At 42.2% G+C, this 23,775-nt stretch overlaps 1 protein-coding gene across 1 annotated transcript in view; it reads left to right on the forward strand.

The window, feature by feature from the left end:
- Positions 1–23,775, forward strand: part of DNAH2 (dynein axonemal heavy chain 2) — a 6,636,854-nt gene that overhangs the window by 2,892,456 nt on the left and 3,720,623 nt on the right. Inside the window, exons 39-40 of the mRNA XM_044077324.1 lie at positions 3,530–3,657; positions 23,428–23,580. Of these exons, the coding sequence (XP_043933259.1) occupies positions 3,530–3,657; positions 23,428–23,580 (281 nt within the window). The remainder of the gene's footprint in view (positions 1–3,529; positions 3,658–23,427; positions 23,581–23,775) is intronic.

The following is a 23,775-nucleotide window of genomic DNA, read 5'->3' on the forward strand; positions in this document are numbered from 1 at the left end:
TCTATCCCTCCAGCACGTCCTATTAATAACCGTGTCGAGGTTTAAGTCACCCGCCCTTGTGGCTCTGAGGGATCTAGATTTTTTGAGGTGAAGCATATTCATCAAATCTGGGTTTGACATGGCCTTGTATGTCAGGCATAGGTCACCTCTGAGTAAGCAATACGCAACTGAATATAACTGGAGTTCTTTCAGTCGTGCAGCATAAGACAGATTTTTGAGACCCTTTATCCTTTTGGTGAGGAACTTTTGTGGCCTCTCCAGCTGCTGCAAGTGTCGGGTCAGATACATTCCGAATGGGGCATTGTACTCGATCATTGGTCTGATGAGTGATGAGTATAGGGAGACTATGACCTCCCCTGATCTAGATGTGAATCCCTTCATGATAAGGTGGGCAATGCAGAAGGTCTTCCTAACTACTTTAGCAATATGAGTGTCGAATGAAAGGCTACTGTCAACCTGGGTTCCCAGGTCCCTAATAACTTTCTGTGTTCAGGGGATTGCCACCTATATGGTAGCTAGGGGTAACCTTATTTTTCCCGAAGGGTATGACTATGCATTTCTTGGCATTTAACTTGAGGCCATGGCTCTGGCACCAGTTATCCGTATCTGTGAGACCCTTCTGAAGGATATCTGTGTCGGATGTGTTCTCAACCACGGCCAGTTTGCAGTCATCTGCGAACTTTGTCAGCCATAACCCTCCTGTGTTTGCTTGTACTTCAGAAAAGTAGATGCCAAACAAGAGTGGGCCCAGGACTGAGCCCTGTGGGACACCACTTGTGACAGGCTTAGAGTCTGACATGGCGCCAGCAACTCTGACCCTGTGGGTTCTGTCACTCAGCCAGTTTGCAACCCATCTTGTAATGTATGGGTTTACATTTAAGTTGATGAGTTTTTCAATGATACCCGAGTGGGGTATTGTATCGAAAGCCTTCGCCAGGTCTAGGTAGGCTGTATGGACTGCCTTTCCTCGTCAATGGCCTTGGTGACTGTTTCAAAAGTCAACCAAGTTTAAAAGGCATGATCTGCCTTTGACAAAGCCAAACTGGGTTGGATCCAAAGTCTGCAAATTCCCTATGTCTTTATTTATGAGATCCATTATGATCCTTTCCATGGCTTTGCAGATCAGGCTAGTCAAGCTAATGGGACGGTAATTTCCAGGGTCGGTGGAGGCACCGCCTTTGTGGAGTGGGACCACAGTCGCTGCGCCACTCCTGGAGTGCGTATCCGGAGGTGAGACTAAGATTAAACAGCTGTCCTAACTGTGGGTTTAATTCCTCGTTGAGTTCATGGAGCACACAGCCGGGGACACCATCAGGTCCCATGGATGCTGTGTTCTTTGCCTTGGAGAGAGCAGTTCTCACCTGAGCGTTGGAGATGTTTGGGGGGCTACAATCATTTGGTATAGATATCTCATCTTTAGGCGGGGAGGGTGGGGAGAAGTTTACACTGAACCTGTCAGCCAGTATGTTGGCAATGTCTGTAGGATCAGTAATCTTCACATCATTTTGAACTAATTCTGAGCATATCTGGGAGTTTCCTCCTAGGTTTCTGACATAGCAAAAGAATGCTTTATGGTTGTCTTTAGAGTCCTTAGCTATTTTTTTCTCAAAATTAGCTTTGGATGATTTTATGAGAGCTCTTAGCTTTTTACTTATAGTGATCAGCGGTGTCTTACCTTTTAAGGATTTTGCTCTATCTTGTAGTAGCTTTCTCCTTTTATTGTAGAGTTTGTTTATGGCTGGGGTCCACCAGACTGGACGCTTGCCTTTGGTACAAAGAGTCTTTGTTTTGCTTGGGATTGCCTGATCCATGCAGCCCTGCAGGTGCTGGTAGAAGGCATTTGTAAGTGATTCAAAAAAAAAAAAGTGATTTTTTGGAAAGGGGTTGACTCTGAAACAAACTAGAGACAGCAACTTGGTCATCTGTGCACACATTTACTGAGCACTACAAATTAGATTCTTTCTCCAGATCCAAAGCAGGCTTTGCTAGGGTGTTCTGCAGGGGTTCCTGGACTCTGATTCCTCCTCCTCTTTTTTTTTTTCTGAGATCTGGTATTTGACCAACATAGCTTATGCTACTGCAACAGTGACTTAATGATGAACATAGTACAGTTGTTTAACTAAACTTACCATATCCATAGATGTTTGAATAGATCACTGTTGCAGTAGGAACACCGTCCCTCTACCTCCCCTTATTTTATTATATTTTATGCCAGGTTGTGGATATTTTTCCTTTTCTGTTTCCCCTAGCACATACCTAGCTGGCAGGGCTTTAGCCACCCTTGCTCTGAAGCAGGAAAGCAGTGAAGATTTGGCACCCTAATCACTGATTTTTATACTTCTCTCCACAAGCTGTTTTGTGGTTAGGGTGCATGGAAGGTTCCTTAAAACTTTGGAAGTTGACTGTTTACTCTTTTCAGGATATGACCCATATAGCTAAAGCTACTGCAGCACTGACTACTGTTATGGTAAGTTTACTTACACTACTGTATTTTTTCCCCACTGAGGCTTTAGGTTATTCAGAAAGTCACATGCTAGTGCCATTTTGCCAACTGTGCCTGTGTCTTTGCTTGAGTAAGATCTGCATTAGTCTTTGCACGGAAGAAAACTGTTTTAGAAGATGGGCAAGTTCAGTGCTGCTCATCTGTGAGTAAACTTAAATATTATATTTTATTGTTCCAGTGACCTCTCCTAAAAGAATTACTGTTATTGAGAGTATGTCACCTTTTCACAGTAATATCATCACCATGTCAACATTTTATAAGACTTTATGTGTGGTCTTATACCTGGTTTACAGCATGTACTGAGTTAAAATACTAAGTATGCCTAAGGTGTTTTAGTGAGAGGGAGACAAATGGAAGCTGAATGACTGTAGGACTGAGCATAAGCTGATTTTGAGTATCAGGCTGTAGAGATGTGGGGAATCTGGAGAGCTAATGCAAGAATCATCTGTGGTATCTTAGGGGTAGGAAAAACATATACGTGAACTTTGCTGATCATATCTACAGATGTACAGGGGGAGTGAGTTAATGAAAGGTAGAGTTCTGAAGATCGGATGCGTAGCTTTAAACTTTGATAGCTTAAAGCTGAACAAACTTGATAAAGTAGAAAATTAAAGGTGAGTCACTTTGTGGAGGGGCTTGTACTGAGTAAAGGGTTGTAGTTTTGCTGTCAGTGAGCCAAGATTCAGCTGTGGAGACTTAAGGTTCAACAAGGTTATGCAGAACTCAGAGTGGACTGAGGTTCAGTGTGGTAGGGTAGGTTTCAACAAATGTATTGAGGTTTAGTGTGAGCCAAGCTAAAGACTCAGTACTTAGTTGAAGGATCTAGCAGAGGAAGAAAATAGTCATGCTGTTTACAGTAGGTGGTCTTAGTAGCATTAGTCTTAGGCTAGGAAGCTGTGAGAGCCTAAGTGGGTATATGAATGAAGGGAAGGGCATGACATGTTAGTGGATATTGCTGAGCAGTAGAGTAGCAGCACTAAGCACTCCAAGGATAATGAGTGAGGTACTCTTCTGTTTTTCTTGTAGGTTATGCTGGACGTACAGAATTGCCTGATAATCTAAAGTCCATGTTTCGCCCAATCTCCATGGTTGTGCCAGATTCTACCCTTATTGCGGAGATCATTCTCTTTGGTGAGGGATTCAACAACTGCAAGGTATGCTACAAACTGACCTACTACTAACTCGTAATTCAACTATGATTAATGTGTGGATTACAGATGCTTGAGTATGTATTTTTCCCGTGGTATGAACAGGCCTTCTACCCTGTATCTGCTTAGTATCCATTTTTTTTTTTTTTGGTTTATTGCACACGCAGATGTCTTATCTTCCAGTGTTAGAGACCTGTGGATTTAAGGCTCATAAATCCTTAATTTCATTACCCACATCCAGAAACAACAGAGTGGTACTGGGTAGGGACTCCTAGGCCAGATAATCTGTTATCAACCCTGTAATTTACTTCCTGTCCATCCCCTTTGCTACTGTTAGAAAGTGACCGTAAGTGCTTTCATACACTGCATTCACATATACTAGCCTTCAGCATTTTTTTTTGTTTGTACAGCTTATTTAAAGTATATTACAATTTGCCTTGCCTACCCTGTCATCTCATATTATCACTGCATAGTAGTCTGGCAGCTTGCTGGTGGATATCCTGTATAGTGTTAGGACAATGTGGCTGTTCAGTAGGGTAAAAGAAGTACAAATGGTAATCAAGCTTCATAGTAAAATGCTTGGTTGTGGATCACCTGGACCTACTTCAGGTCCTTAAATATGTCCTTCCTTCCTTCCTCGGTGAACACTTAGCAAGATCTTTAATAAATCTCTGACAACAGGCATAGTTCCCCTTTGCTTAAAAATTGCAAGTATTACTACTTCCCCAGATAATGGCACATTTACAGACCCTGCCAGTTATACTGTATGCACTCACAGAACTTTCTGAAATACTGGTATAAAGATATCCATACAGGGGACAGTATAAATTCTTACAGAATACTAGATCCTCAGTAGGATTGTTTTATTGGGGAGCCACAGTACTTTTATTACACTTTTCTTGTTTACTGATAAAGCCTGCAGACATGCCTGTATCTTCTTACACGTACAGTAACTGTTGATTTGTATAAAGCTTTGGATATGTTAAATCATATCTGTTGTTAAGAGATCTGAAAACCACTAGGCTCTGTGAGTAGGTTGTATCTGTACTCATTAATGATCTCTTCAGCAGACTATGTCTTGTCCAAAAGTCACTTTCCATTTCAGAGAAAAGAACAGTACCCGAAGACTGTAGGGGATTACCACTACTCTTCTCCCTTTTCAAATCCCTACTGCCATGGTACAGCCCTCGTATGGGTGTTGGCTTTTATGCAGATGACCTTGCCTTCTTAAATAGCAGCATTCATTTATTTATGTTGTCATAAGCTAATTGTTGGAAAATAATCTGTTGTAAATGCTTCAGTGGCTCCCTTTTTCCTTACAAAGCAAAGAAAAAAAATATCATATCTGATGTCTGCTCCGCCTGGCTTTATCCTATGGGATTTTGGAACTGATTCTGATCTGACACCGGACAATTTGAAAGTCTTTAGACCACTTGGCTCTGCCTCCCTTACCCATAACTCTCCATTCCTCCATCAACTCTCCAGATTTAGTTTGTCACTGTTCTTGTCTGCATCTTGGTCTTTGACTCCACTTTACTTTATTTTTGAAGAGTTAGTGCAGTATCTTTGGTAAGTTTTTTTTTCCCCTTACCCCTGTTAGTAGTTAGTGTTGTCCTGGTCATGTTAGGTAGTGCATGCATTAGGTAGGTAGTGCAACTTGTCATCCTTTACCCTTCCTGCCTTTTTTTTACCCATTTGTCATTAGGTTGTTTGGTGTGTTTGTGTATTTTGGTACCATGTTATTAGTATGGTTTTTGGATGGACATGGGTTTTAAAACATGTGTCCTGTAGTCACAGATTGCCTTCCCAGGGCGCACACCTAAAATGTGTTTATTGTCTGAGTTGATGGCATCTTGATTTTGGGTGTTCCATCTGTGAGAGCTTTGGCTCTTGAGTCATCAACAAGTGTAGAGACAAGCTTATTTCAAAAGGTCTTCTACCTTCTAATTCCTCTGCTACTGCTGCTTCTTCTTCTAGAGCAGCTTCTCCCACATCTCCCAAGACTGGGTCCAAGATGTCCAGGTCACAAGACTCCAACCTGGCTAAATGGGAGCATAAATGGTCATCTTCAGCCTCCACATCTGGATCTGCTCCCTTGGGTTTACTGGATCTGAAGATTATCCACCCAGCATCTTGATGTCAATCACCTTTGGCACCCAATTCAGGCAAGATTGCCTCTTTGGCTACTAGTGTTTTGAGACTTTTCTGGATCAAAGGGATACCTTCAGGTAGAGTGGATTTTCCCTTTTCTCCTAGCACTCCTCTTCAGTCACTGGAGTCTTCCTTGTCTCCACAACGTTCAGGGCCTCTGTGGCTCAGATCCACCACCCAGGATCAACTTCTAATAAACCCTCCAAGCCATTCTCGGTGGCTTCTTCCATCCGATCTACTTCAGTGGGCAGAATTCAAAACTGTTGATCTGTAGCAGCTGATGAGGTCCTTTTTACAGGCACAGATGCAATTAGGCCATATTACCTTTGGTTCAGGTCGAGTACTGGGACCCTTAGCTCCATCCTTATGGCTTTCTCCCTCGACCCTTTCAGATCTGAGGTCTTCAGGGCTGGCAGAGTTCCCCCTACTGATCAGATCTGATAGCTTGATTGTCTTTAGCTCCATCCTGCTCCCTGGTAGCCTCAACCCCAACTTCTTTGGAGCTGTCAGCACCTCGGAGTTGTGGCATCGAAGCAGGGTTTCTGGGTCAGGGAAGCTGGTTCTGACTTCTGGATCAACATTTCCTCTCCAAGCTTCAGCCTTGAACAGCTTTGCTTCTATCATATTTTTGGGTCTAGGCACAGCTCTCTTAGGTTCAGGGCTGTATGTGGTAACCTTAAGTTTTAGGACCCTTGGATCCAAGAGGCCCACCTTCACCTCAGCCTTTTACATTGTCGAGAAGATGTTCTGTTCTAGAGATAAAGGTCAGAGTTCTCCAAGCGGCACCCCTTCCTGGTTTCATCTGTTTTGGTGGCCAGTCATCTTTCTGCTCCAGGACAGCCTTCATCAGTCAGGCTCCAGTCTGCCCACATGGTGGGGTTTACCAACTCTTCCCCCTCCTCCCCGGTACTTTTCAGAATGGGAAGTTTCAGGTAAGAGAAGGTGCAAGTGGAAGCACTTAGATTCCCTGGAAGAGTCTATCACTGAGAATACTGACCTCATGAAAGAGAGGATTCCCCTAAGTCCCCATGCAGTGATGCTGCTTTTGGTGACTTATTGGAGCTATTTCGCCAGTGTGGAGAATGGAAAACTGAACCCCCCTCTCTGGAGGAGTCAGTATTTCTGGAGGCATTTGGCATAGGCCCATCCATGCCTTGGGTGGTTCACCCTCTGGATGCCCTTATAGATTTGGTATCCTAGAAGGCATGAAAGGAGACTGACACAGTGGATCTTTTTCCTAGAAAGCCAGATAAAGTTCTCACCCCTCCCAAAGACAGTCCTCATTGAAGTAAGGGCCTAGCCATCAATGCTGTTGTGGTGGTGGCACCCACCAAAAAAGAGATTTCCTCGGAGAAGTCCTTGATTCACCCCCCCCCCCCAAAAAAAAAGCTGGAAGTCTCAGGCTTGATTAGGGAAGCGTGCCTATGTCTCATCCACATTTGCACTGAGAGCACTTTACTTACTTGACAAGGCTTCAACACGACCTAGTGTCTGAAGTGTCAAGAACCCGCAAGACACAGCAGTCTCCGAATACTTGGAAAAAAGCTGTACATTCAGTTGCCCACCTTGGTTTCCATTGCCAGCATTTCAGTGAGACTCCTATTTAACATGGCTGATGGAGCATCTCAAGTGGCAAGCTCCGGGATTGCAGTGAGGCACCATGCCTTGATGCGATTGTGTAACTTTGCAGACAGTTTCAAGACATCCTTTATCAATGCCCCTTTTGATGGGTCCTCTTAAGGCCCAAGTTTGAAACTCTGACAAGGAACAAACAAAATGGGAAGACTCAGTCTACTGTCATAGTGCACTTTTTTACCCCCCATCAGATCTTTTCTAGGAATCAAAAGTGGACAAGCACCTCTTTTTCAGAAAGTGACAATTTTCTTACCCAGGATGCTCCTCCTATGCGCAGGGAGGAGTTATAATGGACACTGCCCCCGGGGCAGGGGCGGTCCACAGAATCAGGGCTTCCGTGAGACTTTTTCTGGCAAGTCATTCCAGCAAACCCAAAAGGGTTGCCTGGCTGCTTTTCTTTGGAGGCATTTGGAGGTGGTCTGGATCTCCACCCAAAAGCTTGATAGGCCATCACCTCAGACACCTGGGTGTTGAGAGTTGTATAAGAGTTTCAGACTATCACCTAAAACATCTCCTAGATGTTCCACCTCACCAGAGACTTTACACAGTGTCATAGATTCAAAAGCTGCTCATAAATTGAGTTATTCAGAAAGTCCCACCAGACTAGATAGGATTTGTTTTGTATTCCAAGTTATTTTTAGTTCCAAAGAAAACAAAGGACCTCAGACCAGTTTTGGATTTGTGCAAGCTGAGCCAGTTTGTCAAAAAGACCAAGTTCCGAATGGTAACAGTGCTGTCTATCTGATTTCTTCGGAGGAAGGAGATTGGATGTGCTCGACAAACCTCAAGGACACACTACCATCATATCAAAATAGAGCGATGTTCCTGGAGGTTTCTTCAGTCATTACCAGTTCAGAGCCCTGCCATTTTGCCCTCTGAGTGTTTACAAAGTGTATGGCAGTGTGGTCATGGCCAGACTCTAACTGCAGGATTTTCAGGTCTTTCTGTACCTGGAGGATTGGCTCCTTCCACCCCCACAAAGGCTTCATTGATCTTGGCCAGGGACCCCTTACTCCAACTGTGTGACAACTTGGGCATTATAGTCAACTATCTGAAATTCAGCCTTCAACCTCTACAAGTTCTAGAGTTCATAGGGAGTCATTTAAACATGATCCATCAAATCGTCAGGCTGCCAAGCTCCAGAGTTCTCAGCCTTTGGGTTCAAGCCCTATATGTGTTTGTAATCACCAGCTCATGTAATTATGTAACTTCTGGGTCATATGGCAGCATTGATAGGACTGGTTCCTTAAGCTAGATATCATATGAGAGCCCTACAATGGACTCTGGCTATTCAGTGGTCCTTCCTAACTCATCCTTTGTATGGTTAGCGAAAGTGTGTCATGAGCAAATTCACTGTTGGTTACAGTCTCCCTTGGTAATCCAAGGGATACTGTTTGTAATTAATTTCTCCTTAGGCCACAGTCAACATGGATAGCTCCATTCTGGAGTGGGGGGCATTTTGAAAGGAGGACAGTTCAAGGGTCCTGGTCTTTTGCAAAAGCCAACATTCACGTCAGTGTTCTGGAGACGAGAGCTGTCTTCCTTGCTTAGAAGGCTTTTCAGTACACCCTTTCCCGGGGTGTAATCACAATACAGATGGACAATATATTGGTTGTCCAGTATCTCAACAAACAGGGGAAACACATTCTTACCCTGTTTCTCAGGACGCCAGGTAATTTTGGCAGTGGACACACTCTTTGCAGAGATTTCTGGTAGCAAAGCATATCCAGGGGAAATCCAGTACTCTGTCCAGCAGCTTCAGCAGGTGCATATTGTTGCCTCACAAGTGGTCCCTAAATCCATCAGTGACAGGTTGGATTTTTCATTGTTGGGAAACTTGTTGTGACCTGTTTTCTCTTTGTTCAACACTAAGTGCAGCAGATATCTTTCCATATCACTGTTGCAGTACTCCTTACAAAATGGATTCCCTGCAAAGGGTAACTCAATGTCCAGCCAGTATACCAAAGCCTTAGGATTTTATAGATGTCGTACATCACACATATGCTCCCTACTCAAGGCATAGGGTATAAAGGTGACATATAGGCATACATACCTCAGAAATTCTTTGCCACAAGTCTGAACGCCATCATTGAGCATTGTTCTGAATGCTCCTTCTTCTGTGCTGGTTACCGAACCATGTTTCAGATAAAGGTCCCATTGAGTTTCTTCTTATTTTTTGCTTTTTTAAATTTTTTGGGTTTTTGGGTTTACATGTCATCCAGAAAGAAAAAATGTCAGTGCTGGAGGCAGATTCCTAATAAAGATCATCATGAGTAGTGTCTCTGCTTTTTGGTTGCTTCTCGTGACCATATGCATTGTTTTATCTGAGAAATGTTTGTCCCTAGGATCCTATGTAATCGTCTCTCCTCCTTGTCAATTTACCTGGAGAACCAACATCTTAAGTTGTTGGTGTAGGGTGTATGGTCGAATCTTCCTGTCAGCCACCTTCCAAGAAAAAGGTAAAAAAAAAAAAAAAAACTCTGGTCTGATTAGGCTGCTGTCCTGCCTCCCCTGGACATCTCTTTCAAGGCTAGTGAAAGCTCAGAGGAATGGGCTGGTTGTTGTGTCAGATTATTCTGCTTCTGTCCTGGCCAGCATGGATCTGACTTCTCGCATGTCCTCGGAGGCTTTGCAAAGGTGTGCTCTGGATGTTGAGGGAGAACCTTGGCTGACTCCTTCAGAGGGATTGAGGGGGATACCAGAGATACTTGTTCAGGAAAAGATTTCCACTACAGTGCTTGAGTGTAGACAAGGGTCTGAACCTTCTAGGGTTTTTAGGGCAGATGTCCCTCAAAAGAAAAAGCAAAAAAAAAACATGTTTCCCCTGTTGCTAAAGGTCCTCAATGTGAATGGCAGAATTTTACCCAGGGGTTGTTAAATGCCTTAAACCCTCCCCAAGGAGTTTCTAGGCCTGCCCCCCTTTGGTCATCTACCCCACTCAAGAGTCCCAGAAGAGGGACTCCTCTGAATGAGGATTTGGATTCTGGGGAAGAATTTTTGGCATATTCCTATCAGATACCTTGTCTCTTAGATTATGGCTCTAAGGAGGAGGATTCTGTTAGCCCAGATTCTCCCTTGGAAGAACTTTCCTTTGACAATACTATTTCTCGTATGATGGAATATTTTAAATGGGATTGTTCTTTGGGATCTGACATTAAAAAAAGGTATTATGAGCTCCTCCAGATGGAGTCCCCTAAGCCCTGTGCTGTTTTTCAAGTCATGGTTGTTCTCCTAGTTACCTTTTTAGCAGTCTCTGTGGCCCTGAATTCTCAACCCCCAGTCCCTAAGAAACCTGATAGATTTTACAAGGTGCCTGATGAGTGTAGGGTTCTCTACAAATGTCCTTCTCCTGATTCTTCTGTAGTTTGTGTCCCTTCTTTCAAACCCTCTAAACTTATGCTTTCTACCAAACTACTTCTTTCAGAAGAGGAAAGTGGAGCTATGGAATGGATAGGCAGAAAGGTATATACTGCTGCCAGTTTGGCATTTCGGGCTATTAATTACCAGACTCGTATGACCAGGTATGTTTTACCCCTTCGTTCTCAGATTTCTCAAGCTATCTCTGACCTTCCTGATTCTGAAGAGAAAGCCTCTGCTTTCTCTTTATTGGGTTCTACTTCTCAGGTAGCTCACCACTCTATTAAATGTAGTTATGATGCAGCTGATGCCTCCTCTAGGTCTGCTGCCTTTGGTTCTGTTTTGAGACATTACTCTTGCCTTTGTCTCCAGCCTTTGTCTCATGATGTTAAGACTAAATTGTTGGATGTTCCTCTTGACATTAAGAACCTGTTTGGTTCTGGTGCTGCTGAACTTTGTAAGTCCCCTCAGGATAAAGGGAAGACCTTGCAGGACTTAAAGCATATTTTTGTGTCTCCTGTCCCTAAGTTCCTGAGGAATTATCTCTCCAAATCAAATCTGTCTCTGTTCGCCGACAGCCTCTCCCTCCTCCCAAATGTAAGAAGGGATCTAGGTGGGTTCTTCCTGCTAAGTCTACTCAGAATCCTACTTCTCAGAAGCCTCCTTTTCAAGGCAAGCCAAGTTCTATCTGACTGTTTGCTTCCCCTCTTGATTCAGGTTTCCTTGTCCCTCTCCCTTCCCATTTGGTTAAGGGTCAGTCAAGACTCTTGCATTCTGTCCATCATTCGTCAGGGATAATTCATGGTATGGAAATACCTTTCTACTTTTCTGGGCATCCCTCATCCTCCTCAGGAACCGCTTCCTTTCTTCCAAGAACTGCTTCAGCACCTTTTGGCATATTCAAGTTGTGCCCTACTTCCCAGTAGTGTAAGGGGTTTTATTCCAGGATGTTTCTTGTTCCCAGGAAGGAGAGCAGCTGGAGACCCATTATGGACCGTTCTCAGCTCAACACCATTCTGAAGGCCCCTTCCTTTCACTTATTATCCCTTCAAACCCCATTTCCTCGTCTTCTTCCCCAGGCGTTCTTGGTCTCCCTGGACCTCAAGGATGCTCATCTTCACATCCCAGTTCATCCCCTTTTCAGGAAGTTTTTGTGTTTCTGTATCTCTTCCTTGTATTTTCAGCTCTTTACTTTACCATTTGGCCTTTCTACTGCCTCAAGGGTGTTCACCAGATGCCACACTTCTGTGATTGCCTTTTGCAGGATGAGAGGGATTCAAATATTTCTTCTTTCTCTGGTTTCAGTTACAGCCAGGGAATTTTTCTGGGCTGTAGGTTACAGGGCCTCCACCATTTCTATATTACCTTTAGCCAGGCGTCATATAAGAAAACTAGAGTGGCTCCTAAAGTCATTATGGCTCTAACACTGTCATCCACTAGATTTTATATTTGCTCTTATTCCATGCCTCAAATTCAAGCTTCACTGATGGATTCATCAGCTGTCTTTTAACCCAGGACTTCCTTTTCAGCCTCCATTCCCCTCTCAGGAAATTTTTTTGGATGCCTCAGACATGGGGTGGGAAGCCTCTTTCAGCTCCCTCAATGTCCAGGGTCTCTGGCCTTCTCATCAGAGGTCAGACCACATCAACATAAAGGAGATGAGACCTCCCCTTTTCACCTTTCAGGCCTTTCACTTCATCTTTCTTCCAGAGCATCTCAAAATCTTCACAGAGAATACCACAGTGATGCAGTATGTCAACAAGCAAGGAGGGACACAGTCCTATCTTCTTTGCAGATAGCTCTTCAAGCTTGGGAACTAGCTGTCCAGTATCACATGACTTCAGGCTGCATACATTCCTTCATAGCACAATACAGTGGCAAAGTCTTTAAGCAGGTCCAGTACACCGGCTGACAAATGGGTGCTACACAGAGATGTGTTGCTGGACATTGTCCATCAGTGGGGGGTGCTCAGATCTTTTTGCTTCCCGTTTGAACAGACAGCTTCCTCTTTTTTGCACCAGAGGCCCAAGTCCTCTGGCTTGAAAGTCGGATGCCCTATCGTTTTTTTCAAGGGGTGGGGGTTCTGTACGCCTTCTTCAGAGTCCTGCTCAAGATATAGCAGGACTCTCCCAACTCTTATTGGTGACTCCATTTTGGCCCAGACAGCATTGGTTCCCCCTTTTTCTACACCTACCCAGGGGCAATCACCAGAAGGTACTTCACAGTGTGGACTTGCAAGACCAAGTGGTGTCTGATGCATCCTCACTTGTACACTCTTCATTTCAAATTGTGGGTGATAGGATTTGATCCTTTTTAAACACCTTTTTTCTGAGGATGTGCTTAGGATTCTGCAGGAGGCCAGGAAACCCACTACCAGGAAATCCAATGTGCCCCAATGGAAGAGATGTTTTGTTTAGTGCCTTTCAAGTAACCAGGATTCATTTTCTGTAAGGATACCTCTGGTTCTTTGCCATTTGTGTGAACTGCTTCATGCTGGGTTAGCATATTCTTCTGTTAAACCTCGCCTCTCAGCTATTTGTGTTTGTCTGCCTTTCCCTCCTGTGGCCCCTAGGTTTGAGGGCAAGCAATTTCTTAAAAGGCTTTCTTCATATCAGGCCCCCAGGAAGCCTCTTCTGCCTTCCTGGGACCTCAGTTTTGTACTTCAAATATTGATTGAGGCTCCTTGTGAACCTGAGGCTTCAGCTTCCTTACAACATTGTACATGAAAGACTGATCTTCTTTTGGCCCTTACTTCAGCTAAGAGTATATGAACTCCAGGCTGTTATGGCTGTTCCTCCTATTTTAATTTTTAATTAGGGACAGGGTGTTTCATTGTACAATTCCTTCTTTTATGCCCAAGATGGTTAATGAATTGTCTCTTAATCGGTCTATTAATTTGCCCTCCTTTTTTTCTTCTCTGCATTCTGCTAGTGAGAAGGTTCTTCACACCTTGGATTTGCATAGACAGCTCAGATATTATTTAGATAAGACTAAGGCCATTCACAAATCTGAGCAACTTTTTTCCTTTCATCCCAGATCTCTGGTTTTGGCTGTTTCTAAGCAAACTATAATCCTTATGGATCTCTAAGGCCATTTCTTTTGGTTACTCCTTTCATGGAAAATGTCTTTCTGCCACAGTAAGGGCTGAGTCAACTAGGGCTGTTGCTCCCTCTGGTGCTTTTTTTCAAAGGCTTGGATATCAGTTCCACCCTTGAGGCTGCTGCTTGGACCTCTGTACATACTTTCACTAAGCATTACAAATTAGATGTTTCCAGAGCAAGAGCTGGCTTTGCCAAAGCTATTCTGCATGTTTTTTTTTTTGAGGGCTCATCTGGGCCTTTCTCCTTCCAAATTTCCTCTTGAGCTTTTGTACTCTCCCTTTTGTAAGGAATAATGCAACAGTGATATGGAAGGACTTAGTACTGTTGTGTAAAATCTTACCATAATGGCAGATGCCCTTTTCTTCACTGTTACAGTATTCACTCCCTCCCTCCTTCCCCTTCTGCTCTGCTCTTTTCCTTCTATCTTCCTAGCCTTGACTTTCTTTCCTTTTTCTTCTTCTGGATGCACATGTTCCTTGTAGTTTCTTGGACTGTAGTTCCTCCTGCGGCTTTTTATTTCTGAGGTATGTACATCCATACATCATCTTTATCCCCTGCGTCTTGAGCGGGTGCATACTTGTGACATGCAACGTCTACAAAATCCTAAGGGTTTTTTTTTTTTTTTTAATAAACTGGCTGGATGTTGGGCTACCCTTGGCAGGGACCCCCTTTAGTAAAGAATACTGCAACAGCAAAGAGAAGGACATATACTTTTATGGTAAGATTTAAAACAACTATACTGTATTACGCCATCATTCGCCTCTGGGTCAGTCACCCACTGACACTCTGCTATTTGCTTGACCCTTGGGACTTCTTTATACTTATCCCCTAATTCCTTTAATAGCAAAGTTTCTACAGAAAGCAGCCTGTTGCAGATCCACAGTGATTCTCATCTTCCCCTTTTGACCTTGTCAGGTGTGGTTTCTTTCCTTTGGCCTCTTTTGAAATACCCTCCTTTGGTACTGGATCATCTCTCCGTTACCAGGTTTGGATCCACCCCAGTCTTCAGTACCTCAAGTTGACTGCATGGTTCCTCTGGTGGGTCTACATTATACCCTCGAAACATGAAAAACCCAAATCCGAATCGTGCGACACATAAAGAGCGAACCGCGGATACGTCAAACGTACTAAAGCAAGAAAATGTAAACCTCGAACTGTCATAGTCAGCCAACCCACCACCTGCAACACACTACCTACCCAAACACAATAAAAAAACACATACATACATACACTAACCAAATCCCTACTTCTAACCCTAAATTAAAGCACCAAAATCCTACTGCTAACCCTACACTAACCCCAAATACACAACTGTCTATGCACTATCCTTAACCCCTCCCTAACCCTAAGGTCCGTAACTATCACACACTTACCTTAAGGAGCTATACCGCAGACAGGCCAACTATGTGATTTCGATATTTCCTCTGTCGCGGTTTCATTTGTTCGTATTCGCGGTTCGCTCTTTATATGTCGTGTGATTCGGATTCGGGTTTTACTGCTTTCGAGAGCTTAAAGTAGACCCCCTCTGGTTCCCTTGATGACCAACAATCCCAAGCTTTTACAAATGGTTGTTATATTTTGTTGTCTTCTCAGAAGGAATCTACTAGAAAAGTGTGTGTGTGTCTGTATAGATATATATATATATGTATATATATATATATATATATATATATATATATATATTTATATATATGTATATATATATATATATATATATATATATATATATATATATATATATATATATATATATATAGATATATATATATATATACATATATATATATATATATCTATGGATATATATATATATATATATATATATAGATATATATAGATATAGATATATAGATCTATAGATAGATGTAGATATATATAGATATAGATATAGATTAGATATATATATATATATATATATATATATATATATATATATATATATATGTGTGTGTGTGTGTGTATATATATATATATATATATATATGTGTGTGTGTGTGTGTGTGTGTGTGTGTGTGTGTGTGTATATATATATATATATATATATATATATATGTGTGTGTATGTGTGTATATATATATATATATATATATATATATATATATATATATATATATATATATATATATATATATATACGTGTATGTGTGTGTGTGTGTATATATATATATATATATATATATATATATATATATATATATATATATATATATATATATGCTTTACAGTCCTAACATTGCAGCCTAGTTTGTCAACTCTGAAAATGGCGAGACAAAACCGTCATAACTACAGAAGCACGAAGTCCTGGAACATCGTCTTTTCTCTCTGGGAGGGTAACCACTTGGCCACCAACGAAAAAAACACAGCAGTAACAAATTATAACTATTGAAGTGGGGGGCAAGCTACACCCCCTTTACTTAAATATACCAACTCTGAGATCGCACTACAGTGGAGAAAGGGCAAAGTTCACCATGGTGGCCAAGTGGTTACTTTTCCAGAGACATGCTGACATATTCAGTTCTTTGCAAGTGTGACTCCTGAAGCATAGCTACTTTTGCACTCTACATTTTTTAATATAATTCACTAGTGTTTCTTTTTTGTATTTATCTGTGACACAATTAATATTTAAACACATTACAGAAGGAATCGTGTTCTTGAGGGATCATTCTTCTCACCATTATACATGTATAAAAGCTTTTTTTTAAATGTGTGGTTCCAGCTTTTGTATTCAATGCATGCACCATTTGACAGGTTGATCTTTTATACAGTTGTTTCTTGTCATCTCCATTTGAGCCTATGTTACGTCTTGCAGATTTTTTTAGTTTTATTGAAAACCCTCAAACAAAAATACATCCCCAATACAACGTAAAACCCAATAACTTAACACACAAAACTATGTACATAATAAGAACAAACATTCTAAAATGATAGCCACACCCAAAAAGAAAGGTCATTCATTCTAAGACGCATGATGCAGCCTGTGCTTTTAGTATATGCTGTCTGATTTTTGTGCTATCTTTATAGCCCTCCTAGCTAGGAAAACACTTGAATGCTTTCAGTAAACATTTTCTCCAAGCTATTTCTCTTTATCAGATTGTCCTCTGGTGACATTCGAACCAGACACAAACTGTACGGATACCTTGTTTACCAGAAAAAGCCTTATAGGATTCAATATTCTTTTCCATTTACATGTTTTGTAATCTATTTGTTGCTGAATATATCCTAGGGTTAACCCAATTATTTATCTATGCAAACATGAGAAAAAAGCGCACTAATTTTTATTTTGCCTTGCTCTCTCAGCCAGACCCCTCCTTTCTCCACTTTTTTGACTCACATTTCAGTGCCTACATTTCTTAAAACCGAGCAGGTAAAAAGAGAGAAGAAGGGAGAAAAAAAACACCTGCTTGTATTAATATCCCCATTACATTAAAAAAAAGAACTGAAAAAGCTTTACTTCATAGCTTGCTAAGAAAATCATGCAACATTTAAACATAACCATTAAGAGAAAAAAATTTTTGTTTTTCCTTACAGTTAACTTTCTCCCTTCTCTTCCTCTCTCCAAAGTAGTTCTCTGAAGCTTAATGACATAATGTAGGGCATATGATTTAAAATCCCATACAAATTTAGCAAAGTCCACAAAAATCCAATATTTCCAAATCCTCTTGTTCTGCTATGTTTCTCATATATAATCATTGCTTTGTAATCCCACATTTGTTTGTTTACGGGTGACTTATTTTATTCTCCAAACATTAATAACATGAACCCAGGGTATAGGTTCATAGGTGTGTACTAGGCTAATGGCCCTAGAGCCTTTACAAGCCTAGCTCATAGGATTACCCTGGCATCGTGCCACCCAACCTTATTTCCCAGTGCTTCTGTCGAGTAGAGCCACTGGAGTGATCCTGGGGTGAATTTTCTATTTCCAATCCAGTCATCAAGATTTCTCTTGAAGAGGGCCAGTGAGGTGCGCTGTTTGACATGTATGGGAAGTCTATTCCATAGCATGGGCAGTCTCTGGGTTATGAACCTCCAGCTTGTCCTGTTGATTGTGGTAATGAGGTTGATGTCTTTGGAGCATCTGGTGCAGAGGGATTGGGATTCATTTAGATGTAGCATTTCTAACAGAGCTGGGTCGGACATGGCTTTGTAAGTCAAACAGAGATTGCCTTGAAGTAGGCGATATGAGACATAGAATAGCTGGAGTTTTTTGAGTCTGTCCATATAGGACAAGTGGTTAAGGCCTAGGATCGTCTCTGTGAGATACTTTTGCTGCCTCTTCAGTTGTTGCAGGTGTCTAGTGAAGTACATGCCAACTGGGGCGTCGTACTCAATGATTGGCCTAATGAGGGAAGAGTAGAGGGAGACAGTGACCTCTTTCTTCCTGGATGCAAAACCCTTAGTAATGAGATGTGCCATATAGAAGGAATTTCTGACAACAGTGGCAATATGGTAGTCAAAAGAGAGGTTGCTATCAGTCTGTGTTCCCAGATCTCTTATAACACCTGCTGTGTTCGGTGGACTAGCATCAGTGTGGTAATTCATGGGAACTAGGTTTTTCCCAAAGGGGATGACACATTTTTTTGGCATTGAGCTTAAGGCCATGGTTCTGACACCAGTCGTTGGTTTCAGTGAGGCCTTTCTGTAGGATGTCAGCATCACTTGGGGAGTTAATAATAGCTCCCAACTTACAATCGTCTGTGAACTTTGTCAGCCAGTGTCCCTTCATGTTGGCCTGGACTTCAGAGAAGTAGATACCAAACAGGAAAGGACACAGGACTGAATCCTGTGGGACTCCACTCATGACAGGTCGGCAGTCTGACTTGGAGTCAGCTACTTTCACACTGTGGTTTCTGTCTGTGATCCAGTTTGCAACCCACCTAGTGATATAGGGGTTGATGCTTAGCTTAGTGAGTTTTTCTATGATTCCTGAGTAGGGAATGGTATCAAAGGCCTTGGCCAGATCAAGGCAGGCTGTATGAACCACCTTGCCTTCATCCACAGCTCTGGTGACTGACTCAAAGAAGTCAGCCAGGTTGAGTAGGCATGATCTACCCTTCACAAAACCAAACTCTGTGGGATCCAGAGTTCGCAGATTCCTGTTTATTAGGTCCATGATGATGCGTTCCATAGCTTTGCATATCAGACTTGTCAGGCTAATGGGGTGATATTCCCAGGGTCTGTAGGCGCTCCTCATTTACAGAGAGGGATGACTGTAACGGTGCACCATTCGGTAAGGACAAAGCCTGAGATGAGGCTGTGATTAAACTGGGCACGCAGGTGAGGTGCCAGTTCACTCTGTAGTTCATGTAGAACACAGACAGGGATATTGTCAGGTCCCATAGAAGCTGTAGTTTTGGCCTTGGACAGTGCTGTTTTAACCTGTGCAGCAGTAATACTGGATGCCTGGCAATCTACTGGTATTGTGATTGGTCCTTTGGTGGGGGGGGGGGCAGGTAAAGTTGGCACAGAATCTGTCGGCCAATATATTGGCAATATCTGTTGGCTCGGTATAGGAGGTACCATTGTGCAGTAGCTCAGAGCAAATCTGGGTATTGCTGTTGAGATTCTTTATATAAACTATAGAAGGCCTTGTGGTTGTCTTTACTATAGGTTTATAGGTTGGTACTAGGCTATCGGCCCTAGGGCCTATACAAGCCTAGCCATAACAATTTCCTGGACATTTCTTCCCCAGTATTTACTTCTCTGGACCCTTGTCTAGCAGGGCGATTGATATGATCCCCGGGATGGATTTCCTATCTCCCATCCAATCATCAAGGTTCCTTTTGAAGAGGGCCAAGGAGGCTCGCTGCTTGACATGTATGGGCAGTCTGTTCCAGAGTATGGGGAGTCTCTGGTTCAGGAACCTATCCCTCCAGTATGTTTTGTTCATTGTGATGACAAAGTTTAGATCCCTGGAGCATGTGGCTCTGAAGGATTGGGATTTCTTTAAGTGGAGCATGTCCAACAGCTCAGGGTTTGTCATGGCCTTGTATGTTAAGCAGAGATTGCCTCTGAGTAGATAATATGCCACAGAGTATAGCTGGAGTTTTTTTTTTAGACAGTCAGCATATGGCATCTGCTTTAGGCCTGTGATTCCTTTAGTGAGGTATTTCTGTGGCCTTTCCAGCTGTTGCAGATGTCTTGTGAGGTACATACCAAACGGGGCATTATACTCTATAATGGGTCTAATGAGGGATGAGTACAGTGGGACAATGACCTCCTTTTTTCTGGATGAAAAGCCCTCAGTGATGAGGTGTGCCACATAGAAGGATTTCCTGACTGTTGTGGCAATGTGGTTATCGAAAATGAGACCACTGTCCACTTGTGTTCCTAAGTCTCTCATCACACTTTCAATGTTTAGTGTACTGCCACCTATGTGGTAATTCATGGGTGCATGTTTTTTTTCCAAAGGGGATAACTATACATTTCTTGGCATTAAGCTTGAGCCCATGGCTCTGGCACTAGGCATCTGTTTCTGTAAGGCCCTTTTGTAGAATATCCACATCATTTGGGGATTCAATAATGGCTCCCAGTTTGCAGTCATCTGTGAACTTTTTAAGCCAGAGTCCCTTAGTGTTGGCCTGTACTTCAGAGAAGTAGATGCCAAACAAGAGTAGTCCTAGGACTGAACCCTGAGGTACTCCACTTCTCACTTGCCTGCTTCATTTCTGTTTTCATAGCCAGCTTTAGAGGATTTGATGAGGGGATCTCAACTTTTTGTTGCGGTTGATAAGGCAGTTTTTCCAGTCTTGGGACCTCACCTTATTCTGCATCAGTTTCCTCCTTCTGTTGTAGAGTTTGCTTATGGTAGGGGACCACCAGATTGGCTTCCTTTTTTTGGAGGAGAGCATCTTGGTTCTATTGGGTATGGCGAGATCCATGTCTTTGTGTACGTGTTCATACAGTGCATTGGTGTATAATTCGGCAGTCATGAAACTATTCTGCATTTGGATGGGTGCCGTGAAGTTAGCCACCTCTGTTTTTAGTTTTTCCATGGTGGTTACCTTTTTTTGGAGGGTGGGGGGTGGATTTCCAAGGTGATTAGTTTGTGGTCGCATCTAACCAGGGAGAAGTTGACTATTGGTGTAGAGCAAATGGTCATCCATGTTAGTAATGACCAGGTCAGGGATGTTGCTACCTCTAGTGGGGGTAAGAATGAGCTGGTCCGGGGCATTGGAATTAATGAATTCCAGGAAACGTTGGGCAATTGTATTGGTACATGAGTAATTTTCCCAGTTAATGGAAGGGTAGTTAACATCGCCCAGTATGAAAGTGTTAGGTTGGACCCTAATATTCTCCAGGGTGCTTAGGAACACGGAGTGTGAGTCTTGGGACATGGTTGGTGACCTATAGCAGGCAACGACCTGAATCACTGTCTTACCCAGTGTTAGCTGCACCTGAAGTATCTCTGATGCGTTATGTTGGGCTACCAATCTGGAGGTGTGTGCATCCTTTATGAATATGGAAACACCACCACCTTTGGAGCTTCGGTTCAAGTTCAGGGGCCGAAAGGTGTGGAATGAGCTATAGCCTGGTAGTACTGTGGTGCTTTCTGCTGCCTTGAACTAGGTCTCTGTTACAGCACAAATGTCGATGTTCTCCATTTTAAGGAGTGCTTCAAGCGAGTGCATTTTGAGATGAGCTTTAAAGTTCCCCACAAGTTTCACAAAGTCCCAGGAAGTTCAGTATTTTCAGCTTTTCCTGTTCTGTCATGTTTTACAAGTATAATTATTGCTTTATCCTCCCAGAGTTGTTGATTTCCAAGTTACTAGTTTAGTGCTGTTCATCTGTATCTCCCAAATATTGTGCATTTCCAACATATTCTGGATTCTTTTAGTCACTTCTTATATTTTCATCCTTCTCTCAGGCAATTGGAACAGTGGAAAAGATTTCACAAGCTCAGTCTCTCTGTAGTCCTTTGCACCAGAAGAATACGAAACATAACCTTCTTCTGATTCATAGCTCACACTTTGTTGGACAAACTTTTGTATTTCCTCCTTAGGATGTACTTCATCAAAAAATTATTTTGACCCTCCAGGGAAATCACTTTGAATCTCTCACCTGCTTTTCAGTATTCATATGATCATAGGTGGTTACTAGGCTAATGGCCCTGGGGTACTTACAAGCCTACCCAAGAGTTTATCCCTAAAAAAGAAGCCTCATTCAGCACCTGTCACCCCTGTCAATGAGGTTCACAGGTGGAACCCCTGGGACATATTTGTGGTTTACCATCCACTCATCAAGGTTGCACTTGAAGAGCATCAGCGAGGGACTCTGACATGAATGGGAAGTCTGTTCCACTATCTACCACTTTTAACACTTAATCTTTCTGCCACAGTTTTGTCAAAATCAGCTCCTTCTGTCAGTAAGACTGCATTTTTTACTATTTAAGATCTAGGTTGTTTTTTTAGTAACCAGATTTGGAGCATACACATGATGCGCCTTTTCAGTTGACACTTCCTGTTGTGGAATACCAGTCCAGTTGCTTATTTGTGCTTTCATAAATTAATACAGTCTGTTCTTCCAACTTTTGGTACCGCATAAAATCTCAGGTTTTCCCTACATGCTCTGTCCTCTAATTCTATTATTTTTTGAAACATCACTTCTTGTGCAGTCTAATATTCAGCCAGCCTTTTCTTCATTTCAACCTCTGAGTTTTGCATTTCTGTCATCTTATCTGAAGATCTGTTGAAAGCTTCATCTATTTTTTCCAGCTTTTTATTGTTTGTGTTCATATTCTCCTTCAGTGTTTTATTTTAACCAGGTGTGTGAGCAGTTGCTTTATACTCTCCTCTAGGTTACAGGAAGTCATGTCTGGAACTTGTAGTGCTTTTTGCTGAACCACTGTAGTGCTAGTCTGTCTGTCCTTCTTTCTTACCTTTTGTACCTGATTTTCCTCCAGATCCTTTAAATTTCTTTTTTCCTGGAATCCAGGTAGTGCACTTACTAGCCAGTTACTGAAATTTACCCAGAAATCTAGATCCACTGGTCTTCTTTGCTAAGTTTCTGTTTTCAGACTGGGACAGCCTGGATTAAGCTGTTAACTCAATGTGCAGCCATCTTGGAATCTCCTTAGTAAAAGCATCACTGTACTTTTCAAAAGATAGTCATCTGGTCACTTATCTCACTGAAATCACATTTGCTGATTAACACTAGTCTTTCACCTGTCTTAGATAAAGCCTGTATAACCTCGTTTTTGTATTAAAGTACAGCAAAACATACAAAAAGTGTTTTAGTATGTGCCTGCACATTCTACTCCCAGTAAGGTTCTGAACTAAGTAACAATTTTTCTTGAATTTCTGTTAACAATTTCTATGCTTTCTTTGTAACTCCTCTGACAATTACTCTGTATGTTTCTATAATATTTAATTTTCTGTGACAGAGTCAACTTCTTTTGAAGAAAGGTAAGGATTTTTTCCAGCACTTCAGGAACATTGTCTTTTTTTATGCATATACTTATTGATCGATCGATTGATTAAAAGTCGTGGTAGAAGTAGTGGCTTAACCTCTCCTGCCTTGTATGTTTTTATTTCAGGTTCTGGCCAAGAAAGTCTATACCCTCTATTCCCTGGCAGTGCAGCAGCTATCCAAGCAGGATCACTATGACTTTGGTCTTCGAGCCCTTACCTCTCTTCTTCGCTATGCAGGAAAGAAGCGGCGAGTTAAACCTGATCTCTTTGATGAGGAGGTAAGAAGAATGTTAAGGTGATATTTATTGGAAGTCTAGCAAAGTCGTATTTATACATTTCAGCTTGCTGTGTACATCTTTTTCTGTTACTTTCTGCTACTGTGGCACTTTCTCTATGTTACTTGCCATACACACACCTACTTTTGTGTAGACTTGGAATGTGTGCTGTGGGGAAGATAATAAGAAAATCCCACC

The sequence above is a fragment of the Protopterus annectens genome, chromosome 7.part0 (genome assembly GCF_019279795.1).
Source record: "Protopterus annectens isolate FY-2018-M chromosome 7.part0, PAN1.0, whole genome shotgun sequence".
NCBI classification, from domain to species: domain Eukaryota; kingdom Metazoa; phylum Chordata; order Ceratodontiformes; family Protopteridae; genus Protopterus; species Protopterus annectens.